Here is a 12,246-nt window from a genome sequence, read left to right on the forward strand (position 1 = left end):
CTCTCCACACAGTTCTCAGTGCTTAACAGGGACAGGTTACTGCAGGCTTAAGAAGTTCTCCTCCACAGGGTCTTAGAACAAGGACACCATGTCACAATTCCCTAATACTATGATTGGATGCTGGCTCCATACTAAGTCTGAAATTTACCTGTGCCAAGAGCCTACTTAAGTGCTATTCACCATCTGAAACCCCACAGCAAGAGGGGAATATCATCCTAAGGAAAAAGAGTGCCACCTGTTGAATCACTAATACAATCTCCTCTAGCACCCCGAGTTTTCCTTTGGAGTCTTCCTTGCAGGCATTTACTAGGCTTCTCCCTGCTTAGTTTATAAGAATTTGAGAGACAGCAGCCACAACTCAAATATCTGAGTCCAAGACTGCCTTCAAGCTTATTTCCTCTAGTGACCTAATCAGAAATTGAATGTAAATCTCTAGAGATGAAAAGCTGGAGCCCTAAAACACTGGCTGTTCTAGCTTGCTTTCAATGTTGCCTTTGTAAAGAACTACAAACCCATACTTATTTGGCTACGTGGTTCCCATAAAAAGTTATAAATATAAAAATAGTCCTTTAAAGTCCAAAAGACCTAAACTATTTTGCATTTGGAAACTTCAGTATGTGTCACATTCAAATGGAGCTCATCTGGCCATTTTCAGACTGTGTTTCAAGAAGTGCACAAGTTCATTGTAGTAAGAATTCTTTATACACTCAAGGATTTCAAAGCACTTGGCAAACATGACACCTTGGTGAAGTATGCATTATTCCCAACGTTTGACACAAAAAGAAACAGATACAGAGGCTGAGTTATTCAGTGAGATGATGCCACAAAGAAGATGCCCATTCATCCTTACCCCTAAGCCCATACCATATTCAACAGACCTCTCCTTAGAAGAGCACCTGAGGTTTGGTTTCCTATGTCTACAATCCTACTGGTCAGCAGAGGTTGGTGTTACCTGAAAGTGGACAGATAAAATTGACACATAAAGGCAGCTTCATAGCCAGTTTAAACAATGCGCCCTCCACAGTCCTGCAGAGATTAATTGTAAAAGACAACACAGCTTGGATCTGTATTACTTTTTCTGGGTCTATGTTGTCTTTTTTGCACCCTCCCCCTGCATAGGGGATTCCATTTAATTGAGTATCCTGCGGCAGCTGTAGCCAGGAAAGGCCTTTGTAGATTTCTGTTCTGCGACATCCTGACCTAGTGGAAGAGGATGGGGGAGCCAGGAGTCCTAAAGCCTGTGTGGTGGCACAGGGTCCTGCATGGGGAAGACTTGCCTCATGTGGCTCCCAAGGGATCTATGGGGCTCAGGGCAGAACTGCAGCCCATTCCCCTCCCAAGGGATCCTCACAGAGGCTTCCTCTCCTTATCTCCCTCCCATGGGCTTTTCCAAGGGCTGTGGAGTTCAGATGGGCTGCAGATATGTGAGAGAGAATTCTAAGTGCCATCCTGATAGTTTTAAGAACTATTCAAAGGTGGCAGTACATTATGTTGGCAGGATATTCTTCACTAGCATTTTAAAAAACTATAGATAAGTTATGTGATTTGGTTTCCATTTAAACTAAAATGGATCAGTTAAATCATAAAACCCAAAGTAAGTCGATAGCTGTACTCTGATTTTATTTTGTTCAATTTACTCTTTATGGCCAATTTCCCCCTAATAATCACAGTGTTGATTATAGGTCCTTAAGGCACCATGTTGTGATGAGTGGCACTTGCAGGAAGCAATAGGCTGGGAACTTCCATTGGCTTTTACTTGCCTATTGCCTAGCCAGTATGTTTGCTGTTGATCAATGGTGTGAGCAGTAGGATGCCAAAGACAACATCACATCTAGTTGTCCTCCTCTCTCCACTCAGGAAATCTACACTCATCAGCAAGAATAAACACCACAGCCATAGAGATACAGATTGGAAATTGGATGGGATCATGTCATTGGTGCAAGACCCTCATCAGATCTTGAACTGACAGCACAGAAGTTGTCGCACTCAGGGTATATGTACACTTCAAGCTGGAGGTGTAGAGACATACTTGAGCTAGCTCTGTTTGAGCTAGTGCACCAAAAATAGAAGTGTAGCCGCTCGGCATGTGTGGCAGGAGAGGTTAGCCACACAAGTACGATCCTATTGAGTGGCTAGCCCCACCTGCTGCTAGCCCAGCCATGGCTACACATCTATTTTTAGCACACGGCTCTGATCAAGCTAGCATGGGTTCCTCTCCTTGAGCTGGTATTTACACTTCCAGCTTGAAATGTAGACATATGCTAAGACATTGCTATATTTAACTCCTAATAATGGTCTGGATCACCCCCTCTGGTGGAAAAGCCCAGGAGATGGGGCTAAAGGAAGGAAGGCTCTAGGATGATCCCTTGGGGGAGGTTTCACCCCATGAAATAAGCTTCAGTTCTGCCCCCAAACCCCACAGATCCCTTGGGATCCACAAGAGGCAAGTTCCCCCAGGCAGAGAAACTGTGCCACACCACAGAGGCTCTAGATGCCTGGCTCTTTCACCCTTTTCTACTTGGTCAGGATGTTGTAGAAGAGCCAAAAAACCAAGGCTTCTCCTGCCTATGTCTGCCCTTTAAAACACCTTTAAATTGTTTCTCCCATGCAGGAAGAGAGTGCAAAAAAGATGATATAGAGCCAGAAAAAGTAATAGAGACCAAGCTGTATTGTCTTTTACAATTCATCTTTATGGGGCTGGTGAATTGGGGTAGTGTATCCCTCTCTGCCCCACTCACTGCCTGCCCCACCTAGTTTCCACTAGTACTGGAGAGATCCTAACTCCACAGGGAGCCCAGCTGAGAGTCCAAGGAAGAATCTTTACCTTACAGTCATTCTATTTCAATCAAGTCTTATATTAGAGAAGAGTCCATTGTTTTTGTCAAGCCCTTCCTGCCATGTTCAATAACTCATACCCTGTCTGTTTTAGGGAGAGCACATGTCATAACATACAGCCCTTGATCTAGGGTGGCCACCCATCCAGGACTGTCCTGGACTCTCCAGGACGTCAGGAGGGGCCAGAGGGCATTCTGGTTGTAGGAGGGAGTGTGGCCAGGTCTGAGTTCCCACAAGGTCCACAGGCGCCATGGATTAACTGTGCAAATTAGGGCAGCTCTCAGGGCTGCCTTAATTTTCGCTTGGGGCCCTAGTGACTCCTAACTACCCCAGGATGCACCTTTATTTTTTCATCAGCCCCTGTGCTGGGCTACTCACTGCCACATGTATGCATTGGGGCCTGTGGGTACAAGGTCCTTGTTCAGTGGATATCACCCTGGGGAGAAGTTAAATCTACCTCTCTAGTAGCATCCATTTCTTGATAGGCGGCAAGAGTTTCTAACATCACACCAAAGCTCTTTCGCCTTCACGCACATGTATATGTAGATGGTAATAGATGATAGAGGCAGACACATCTCTCTTTCTCTTATCTCTTATCTGTTGAATTTCTAATGGGCCCATCTCCCTATTATCAGTGATGATTAGTGTACTAGTTCTTTAAAACTTTAGTAGGAAGCCAGGCAGAAGGGTCCGGGACTGATTCTAGGCAGAAGCTCTAAAATGAAGCAGAGAGATACACAGGAGAGTTTGACGGAATATATTGTTTCCTTATTCTAATGAAGTTCCTTGTTCAGTACTAGAAGGAAACAACTATGTAAGCATGTACCATTGTCACATGCCAATAGCCAGACAATTTTCACTTGCAATGTGTAATTTACACTGAACTCACTCTGGGAAGAAGGTGTACAATCTAGCCTACCCAATAATTTTCTTTTCTCCCTAGCAGCAAGTGCTGTCAACATGCAGTGGTTCTCAACCTATCTACCATTGTGGGCCACATATGCAGCTCTCTATGTGTTATGTGGGCTGCATCCACACAATATATATACTACCTGTATGGCCCTGAGGATGTCACATGGGCTGCAGCTATATGCTGATTGGGTTGCAAGCGGCCCACAAGCCATGGGTTGAGAACCACTGCATTAGAGCTTCATAACTCCTTTTGCTACACCAAAGCACAGTTCAATGTATACACACATGGTTAGGGCCCTACCAAATTCACGGTCCATTTTGATCAATTTCATGGTCATACCATTTTAAAAATAGTAAATTTCATGATTTCGGCTATTTAAATCTGAAATTTCATGGTGTTGTAATTGTAGGGGTCTTGACCCTAAAAAGGAGCTGTGGGGGGGGGGAGCCATAAAGTAATGGGGGGGGGCGGGGTTGTGGTACTGCTTCCCTTACTTCTGCGTTGCTGCTGGTGGTGGCTCTGCCTTCAGCACTGGGCAGCTGGAGAGCGGTGGCCGCGCTGAAGGCAGAGTCACCACTAGCAGCAACGCAGCAGTAAGGATGACATGGTATGGTATTGCCACCCTTACTTCTGCGCTGCTGCCTGCAGAGCTGGGACCTCAGTCAGCAGCCGCCACTCTCCGGCTGCCCAGCTCTGCAGGCAGCAGTGCAGAAGTAAGGTGGCCTGGTGTGGTATTGACACCCTTACTTCTGCGCTGCTGTGGGTGGGGCACTGCCTTCAGAGCTGGGCGCCCGGCCAACAGCCGCCGCTCTCTGTACACCCAGCTCTGAAGGCAGCGCAGAAGTAAGGGTGGCAATACCGCCACACCCCCCCACCCCTGGGGCCCTAAAATAACCTTGTGACCCCTGCAACTCCCTTTTGGGTCAGGACCTCCCCTGTGAAATCTGTATAGTATAGGGTAAAAACACACAAAAGACCAGATTTCATGGGGGGACATCAGATTTCACCGTCCGTGATGCGTTTTTCATGGCCTTGTATTTGGTAGGGCCTTACACGTGGTGTATCTCCTGATTGACTTTCACTGACGATACGTAATTTCCATCAGGATCACTGGGAAGAAATTAAACAATCCTGCCCCTGCAGCAGCGTTTACTTTTCTCACTAGTAGCAGGAATTCCCAGAGCCGGTGCTAGGCATAAGCAGACTAAGCAATTGCTTAAGGCCCTAAGCATACCAATAATGGGTCATGTGTGTGTTGTGCGTGGGGGAGGTCCCCCAAAATATTCCTGCTTAGGGCCCCCAATGGGCTAGCACCACCTCTGGGAGCTCCTAACACCCCACTACAGCCCTTTCCACTCCTAAAGCCTCATTCACACTTCATGTACTGTATATGTAACAGTGCCAAGCATACCAAAATCATGAATCAGTTTCCCAAAATCACAAGAATGCCTTTAAAAATCATGAGATTTTAAAAAATATAATGAATATAGACAGGTTTCAGAGTAACAGCCGTGTTAGTCTGTATTCGCAAAAAGAAAAGGAGTACTAGTGGCACCTTAGAGACTAACCAATTTATTTGAGCATAAGCTTTCGTGAGCTTATGCATCCGATGAAGTGAGCTGTAGCTCACGAAAGCTTATGCTCAAATAAATTGGTTAGTCGCTAAGGTGCCACAAGTACGCCTTTTCTTTTAATGAATATAGAGTTTTTTAATTTGCTGTCTCGTTCTTGAGCTGTTAGTGTTTACATTTTCCAGCGTTTCCTTGCAATTATGAGAGCTAGAAGTTTAGTCATTTTTAAAATAAAGGTGAGATTCTCATTGTAATCACATGCCTCCAGGAGCCGGGGCTTTAAGAAAAACCCCAAATATCCAGAGATTCCCCAGAAAATTGTGAAGGCTGGCAACACTGACATCCATATGTACATCTCCTCATTTACTGCCATTTACAGTGTGTGATGTCCATTGGGCTCCACTGGGAGAAAATAAATAAACCTGCCCCTGCGTTTGCTAACTTCCAGCAGGAGCTCTTAACACCCCACCAGAGCCCAGATCTTTCTTATTCTCCATCCCCGTGTATGTATATTTAACACAACCCCTGCTTTACGGTCATTTTCATTTGCAATCTAATTTCCGCAGGGAATCAGTGGGGAGACAGTATATAATGCTGTTTTAGCAGCCGTGGTTGGTTGCTGTTCCCACAAGCAGCAGGAGTCCCTCGCATCGCAGATTCCTCCCACCTATCCTTTGACTCGCACTGAGTCATTTCCATTGGGCTCGCTCTGGGGAGCAGGTAAATACTCCTGCTTCCGCAGCTGCGTTTGCATTTCTCCCAGGGCAGCGGCTGCAGCAGCAGCTCCAGAGCGAGGGCTCTCACCGCTGTGATGTGGCAGCGGCAGGTCGGATCACGTTGCTAGCCCTGTGCGCGTACCCGTCTGAGGCAGGATTACGGAGGAGGGTTTTTAGGTGCCAGTGGTAGTAAACGTGGGCTATGCGCACACATCCAGGATTCATTATCAGACTAAGAGAAAGTGTGTGTGTGTTGGGAGAGGGGAGGGGGGGAGGACAGGAGAGGCACGTACCACCAGACGCACAGAGCAATGGACGTTCACAGGGGAGCGATTAATATTACATTTCTCTTCAGCGTAACTCCTCTCCCAATGTCACCCTCTCTCCTGACAACTCCTTTACGACAGCGATGCAGTGCGTGACCGTCATAACAACACTAGAGCACGCTCCTGATTTGCACCTATAGACATCAACTCGCTGTAATCGGTAGCCTCAAATAGGGTTCTTTCTAAAGGGCAATAGTAAGAGTTACAGGCCGTTTAGGATCACTTGCACGAGACAGATTAAACAAAAACCCTCCGGATTATAAATGACTCATTGAAATAAACAGGCAACATAATCTCTCTGCACCAGAGAAACTTTAAATTCCCTAAATGGGACTTGGCAGATCTCAGTGTAGCTCAGGAATAAAAGGACATTTTTGAACGCACCATTTTAATCACTTTCCAGACAGCTGATTTGCAAATTGCATGTTGTCAGACTAAGGTCTCCCCCACTACGATTTTTCCTCCCAACGCGTTTTGCTTTTTGCACAGGACCACCACGTTGCCTCCGCTTTTAAATCTAGCATCCTTTATGCTATATGTGAAATCTCTCCCACCCCTCCGTTCATAAACTGGCTCGACTGAAGAGCAACCAACCCCCAGACACTAAATGCACCATGATCAGGAGTGCTGCGTTTACTTCCTTACAGGAGGAAACCTCAGCAGACTGCATTGCCATTTGGAAGATGAATAGCTGGACAAAGTTGTTTTTCTTTTCCGGTCGCCTGGATCAACTGTCCCCGCCTCCTTTCCCTCCCACCCAAACCCCTAGTCTGGAGTTTGTGTGGTACGTTCCGCACGTGAGCTGGGTGCTGGTCTGGCTGGCGACGCGCGTGCCCTGTGGCCAAACACTGATCAGTGAGTGCAAACTACCAGCACAGTGTGTGACTGTGAGTGTATGAGTGGGAGAGGGAGAGAGAGAGAGAGAGAGAGGGGAGGGAGACAAACTGCTTCACACTTTCCCTAGTGCACAAGAGAGACAGAGGCTGCATGTGCACAGTTTTGCTCAAAGATCTCCAAAGACTCTCAGCATCCCACAGATTCAATCAAAAGCAACAACAAAAAATCAGCTGTTGTCAAACATGGATGAAGGAATCCCTCGTTTGCAAGACAGGCAGTTGCTAGAACATGTGGATTTTATAGGGTAAGGAGCCAGTGCAATATATCTTTCTGTCTCTTATCACTAGTGTTTTGTTTTTTCTTAAGAAACTGATAGAAAGCACTGAAAAGATAGGTCATTCTTAAATGATGTCTGATTCTTACTTCCTTTTTTGCAGTCGGGGACTATCTTTGGAGCTGTACAATATTATATGCATATCTTATTTTATGTTTTTTCTCTTTCTGTATGTATATATTCCCACTTATGAAAGTGATAGGTAGCTCACTGACATACTACCATTGGATCTCTCTTTCATTTTTGTAGACTGGACTATCCATCCTTGTATTTGTGCAAACCCAAAAGAGGCATGAAAAGAGATGAGAGTAAGGTAAGAATAAGTTTCTGAAGCTCTTCATGACCTGCCTAAATACTTAATTGGGGTTCATTGATTTTTATAGCATAGCTTTACCCATAACCGCATCCGAGTTTCTTCCCTTTTAACTTCCCCTGATAACTACCGGATAACAAGCATATAAGGGAAGGCTATACATGCCTTGCAATTTGCACTACATGTGGACAATTGGTTTTGTTTTGATTGTCATATTAAGTGAATGTAACATTTGGCTTTTCCTGATTTTACTAATTAGGAAACATACAAACTGCCACATAGATTGATAGAAAAGAAGAGGCGAGACAGGATTAATGAATGCATTGCTCAGCTAAAAGATTTATTGCCTGAGCATCTGAAATTGACGGTAAGGTATATATATTTCATTGTCTGAAGCATTATACAATATGTTCTTTGTGATTATCTTAAAAATTTAAGGACAGGAACTGTAGAGCTGAAAAAGTATGACTTGTGTTGGATGGTAAAGGTTTTCTACAGAGGTGTATGTATATGTGGTTCAGTTTAAAGCAGCAATCATTTCTAACATGCTTATGTAAAACCAGAAGCTTTAAATATAAAACTCCTTTCAAAGGGAGGTTCCTGAAGTTATGGACACAGAATATAATGGGCAATTGTATTGTGTTAGTAACCAAGTGTCCCCTTTCCCCCCTACTTTTCAGACATTGGGGCATCTGGAGAAAGCTGTAGTTTTGGAATTAACTTTGAAACACTTGAAAGCTTTAACAGCCTTAACGGAGCAACAGCATCAGAATATAATTGCTTTACAGAATGGTAAGTCAGTTTCAGAAGATGCCAGCACATAAATATACTCAGGAGATATGGTTGTTAAATTAGAGCTCTCCTAATGTACTATAATTCATAGGGGCAGTCCTTTGATTTTTTTTTCATGTGCTTTGAAAGGAATATAATAAAATGCTTAGTGTATTATCTGGCCAAAATGCTGACGTCCACTGAGATGTCACCAGCCAAATTGCCATGTTAACTCCCAGCAAATATAGGCATTTGTGCCCCATGAGGAAAAGTAGCCTGGATTGAAAGGCTTCCCTAAGAAATCACTGAAGTTACCTTTGGTTTGACTAAAAAGGACAAGCCCAATAGCAGGGACTCCCCATGCCTGTGATAGCAGCTGGTTTTATGCTGACTTTTCTTTGCATTCCCCCTCCCATATTCTCCATCACAGGGGAGCGGTCTATGAAGTCCCCCATTCAGTGCGATCTGGATGCTTTCCATTCGGGATTTCAAACGTGCGCCAAAGAAGTCTTGCAATACCTCTCCAGGTTTGAGAGCTGGACTCCCAGAGAGCAGAGATGTGCCCAGCTCGTAAACCATCTGCACGCGGTTTCCACTCAGTTCTTACCCAGCCCCCAGCTGTTGACTCCACAGGTCCCCGTGAGCAAAGGATCCTCCTCCTCCTCCTGTGCACAAGATCGCACTGGGCAAAAGCTGGAGGCTCAGACTAACTGCGTCCCGGTCATCCAGCGGACTCACCCGCCCGTGGAGCTCGGCGGGGAGAACGACACCGACACGGATAGCGGCTATGGGGGGGAGAGCGAGGGCCGGCCGGATCGAGAGAAAGGCCAGGCGGCGGGGCTGCCCGGCCTGACGATCAAACAGGAGCCGGCCGGGGACGAGGCCCCAGCGCCCAAAAGGCTGAGGCTGGATTGCAGCAGCAGCGCCACCCTCCCTGCTGCCGCCGCCGCCGCCGCCGCCGGGCTGAGCCCGGATCACCAGGCAGCGGCCGCCCTGCTGAGACCCGACGCCGCCCTGCTCAGCTCCCTCATGGCCTTTGGCGGGGGCGCGGCTGCTTTTGGCCAGCCAGCCGCCGCCGCCGCCCCCCTTTGCCTGCCCTTCTACTTCATCTCCCCCTCCGCGGCCGCGGCCTACATGCAGCCCCTGCTGGACAAGAGCAACCTGGAGAAATATCTGTACCAGGCCGCCGCCCCCATCCCTTTGCTCTACTCCGGAATACCGGCCCAGGCCGCCGCCGCCGCCGCCTTCCCCTGCCTGTCCTCGGGGCTGGCGCCGGCTGATAAAGCGAACGCCGCCGCCGCCTCGGCCCTTCTGCCCCTTGACCTGGTCTCCCCTGGGCAGCACCTGCCCCATCTCTTCGCTGCCGCCTGCGAGACCGGGCCCAGCCTGGACAGTGACCTTCCCTCCCCGGAAGATCTTCTGCAGCCCGGAAAGGAAAGCCCCTGAACTGGGCTGCAGGACATAGGAGTCAGCCCACCCATGCTCCCGAGTAGGGAGGAAGAAGGATCCCACCCTAATAAATAAGAACAGCAACAATCAGAAACAACCCACCCACCCACGTTGTGGTTTTTATGGGGAAAGTGTAATAGGTCTGCACGATGTTTCTGTTGTGGTTGTTTCATTTCTTTGGTGTTCTCTCCTGCTGCGTTTCTTCCCCCACCCCCACCCCCACCCCCACCCCCACCCAACTCTGCTGCTGTAAAAGATCCTTTGCATTTCTGTGTTTCACAGAGAATCACAAATTGTCTCCACATTTACCGAAAGGGAGCAAATAGAAACAGGCTTCAAATCAAACGTTTTGTAAGCCAGAGGGTCAGATTCAGTTTCTGACCCAAAAGTGTCAGTGACATCTGAAAGTGGGTAGGCAAAAAAAGTTGCCCTGGGAGCCACAGACTAAGTGTATTAATAATAATATATAGAAGCAAATGAAGATCATACAGTATCTGACTCAAAGTAGGGTGGAGATGCTTAACTTTAGAGGCCTCTGCCACTGCTTGAGAATTGAGGATTAAATTTGCTACTCAGTATTTTTTTAATGTTTGGCTTTATAAATGCATAAATATGTTTAAAAACAAAAAAGAAAAAATAGTAAGGATACGCTTTTCTCTAAAGTAAACGTCGCACCTTATTTTGAAATGTTTTTCTGTAGTATCTCTATGTTCCACTTAGTTATTTGCACTTGTTTAAAGAGACTTGGATTGGTTCATTGTCAGAATGGGGGAGAGGGGACAGAAAGAGAGGGTGAGTTTTAGGTACATACGTTTGCACTTTATTGAGAAATGGACCATGAATGAATTGATGTTGAGCCCAGTCCTTCAGTGCTTTGAGTACCCAGAGTTGCTACTGGCTTCAGTCAGAGTTTTGGATGCGCAAGGAATAGAGGATCAGGCCCATGCTACGATTTCTTCTTAGCTAAGGTATAGAGGTATGGCAAGTGCATTTGTTTCCACCCTGTCCTTATTTAATTTCAGTATTTTCTTGAGTTTTAATAACCTTGCTTTATAAAACAAGCATTTCTGCACTGAACTAAAAAAACAAAATAAATAACTGACAACCCTGAACTAATTTTATCCCAAATTAAAAACTGGAGGAAATTATTAAACATCTCAGTTTTTAATTGGAAATGCTTAGAAGATATGGGATAAGGTCCCATGCAGTCCTTCTGTCTCCAAATATCGTGATTTCCCTTTCTGGAGACTGTACAGATGCCAGATAATCACACAGATAAAGCTTTATTAATAAGGCTTAAAACAAGACCTTGCCTAGATATTTTTAGTTTGTTGCCAAGGTAGCACTGTGAGAAATCTCACTTGAATGTTATGTAAGAGGTGAGACACAACTGTCTGATGGAGTGAATAAGTATCCTGGGTCTGTTAGTCAGTTTGATTGCATTTGCTGCTGCTGTTGCTACTGTTTGCCTCAAACGCTGTGTTTAAACAACGTTACAAAAAAATCTTACTAGCCTGCAGAATGGCTGTATGTAAATAGTTGTTAATACATCCAATTAATGATGTCTGACATGCTATTTTTGTAGGGAGAAAATGTGTTAATGATATTTTGAGTTAAATATCTTTTGGGGAGGATTTGCTGAAAAAAGTTGCACTTTTGTTACAATGCTTATGCTTGGTTCAAGCTTATGCTGTCTTAAATTATTTAAAAAATAAATACTGTCTGCAAGAAAACAGCTGTTTTAGAACAGTTTAGTATGTGATATATTAGAAATCAATCTTTATAATTCAGTATTTTCCAGCACTCCACAAATTCTATTATCTAAATATTTACACACTATTTTGTGATTTTAAAAAAGTCTTACTAAGGAATAAAAGCTTTAATACACAACATGGGTTTGTCTAGTAATTAAAAATTTCTACATTAATACGGCATAATGGATGTATAGCAAACCTTAAAAATGTCTAGTTGTGTGAATGTAGATAGCAATTTATTTTGTCTTTGAATATTTTAAAGATGGTTTTGCATTTGCTTACTTTCCTTTGACTGAGTTTAATTAATTGTATTTTATAGTGTGTACATTGCACTGCATAAAGCGTGCATGCACACACATTTCTAATTATATTTTAAATTGTTCTATACTTTTTTGCAGTATATTCATTCTACATTTTAAAATGATAA

The 12,246-nt window shown here is 45.0% G+C and overlaps 1 protein-coding gene across 1 annotated transcript; it reads left to right on the forward strand.

Annotated features, from left to right (window-relative positions):
* Positions 1-6,072: 6,072 nt before the first annotated feature.
* BHLHE41 (basic helix-loop-helix family member e41) lies at positions 6,073-11,957 on the forward strand. The gene is made up of 5 exons (XM_037915347.2): positions 6,073-7,502; positions 7,782-7,845; positions 8,105-8,212; positions 8,526-8,637; positions 9,047-11,957. Exons 1-5 carry the CDS (start codon positions 7,441-7,443, stop codon positions 10,060-10,062), a joined length of 1,362 nt encoding a protein of 453 aa, XP_037771275.1. The 5' UTR covers positions 6,073-7,440; the 3' UTR covers positions 10,063-11,957.
* The last annotated feature ends 289 nt before the right edge of the window (positions 11,958-12,246 follow it).

This window comes from Chelonia mydas, chromosome 1 (genome assembly GCF_015237465.2).
Source record: "Chelonia mydas isolate rCheMyd1 chromosome 1, rCheMyd1.pri.v2, whole genome shotgun sequence".
NCBI classification, from domain to species: Eukaryota; Metazoa; Chordata; order Testudines; family Cheloniidae; genus Chelonia; species Chelonia mydas.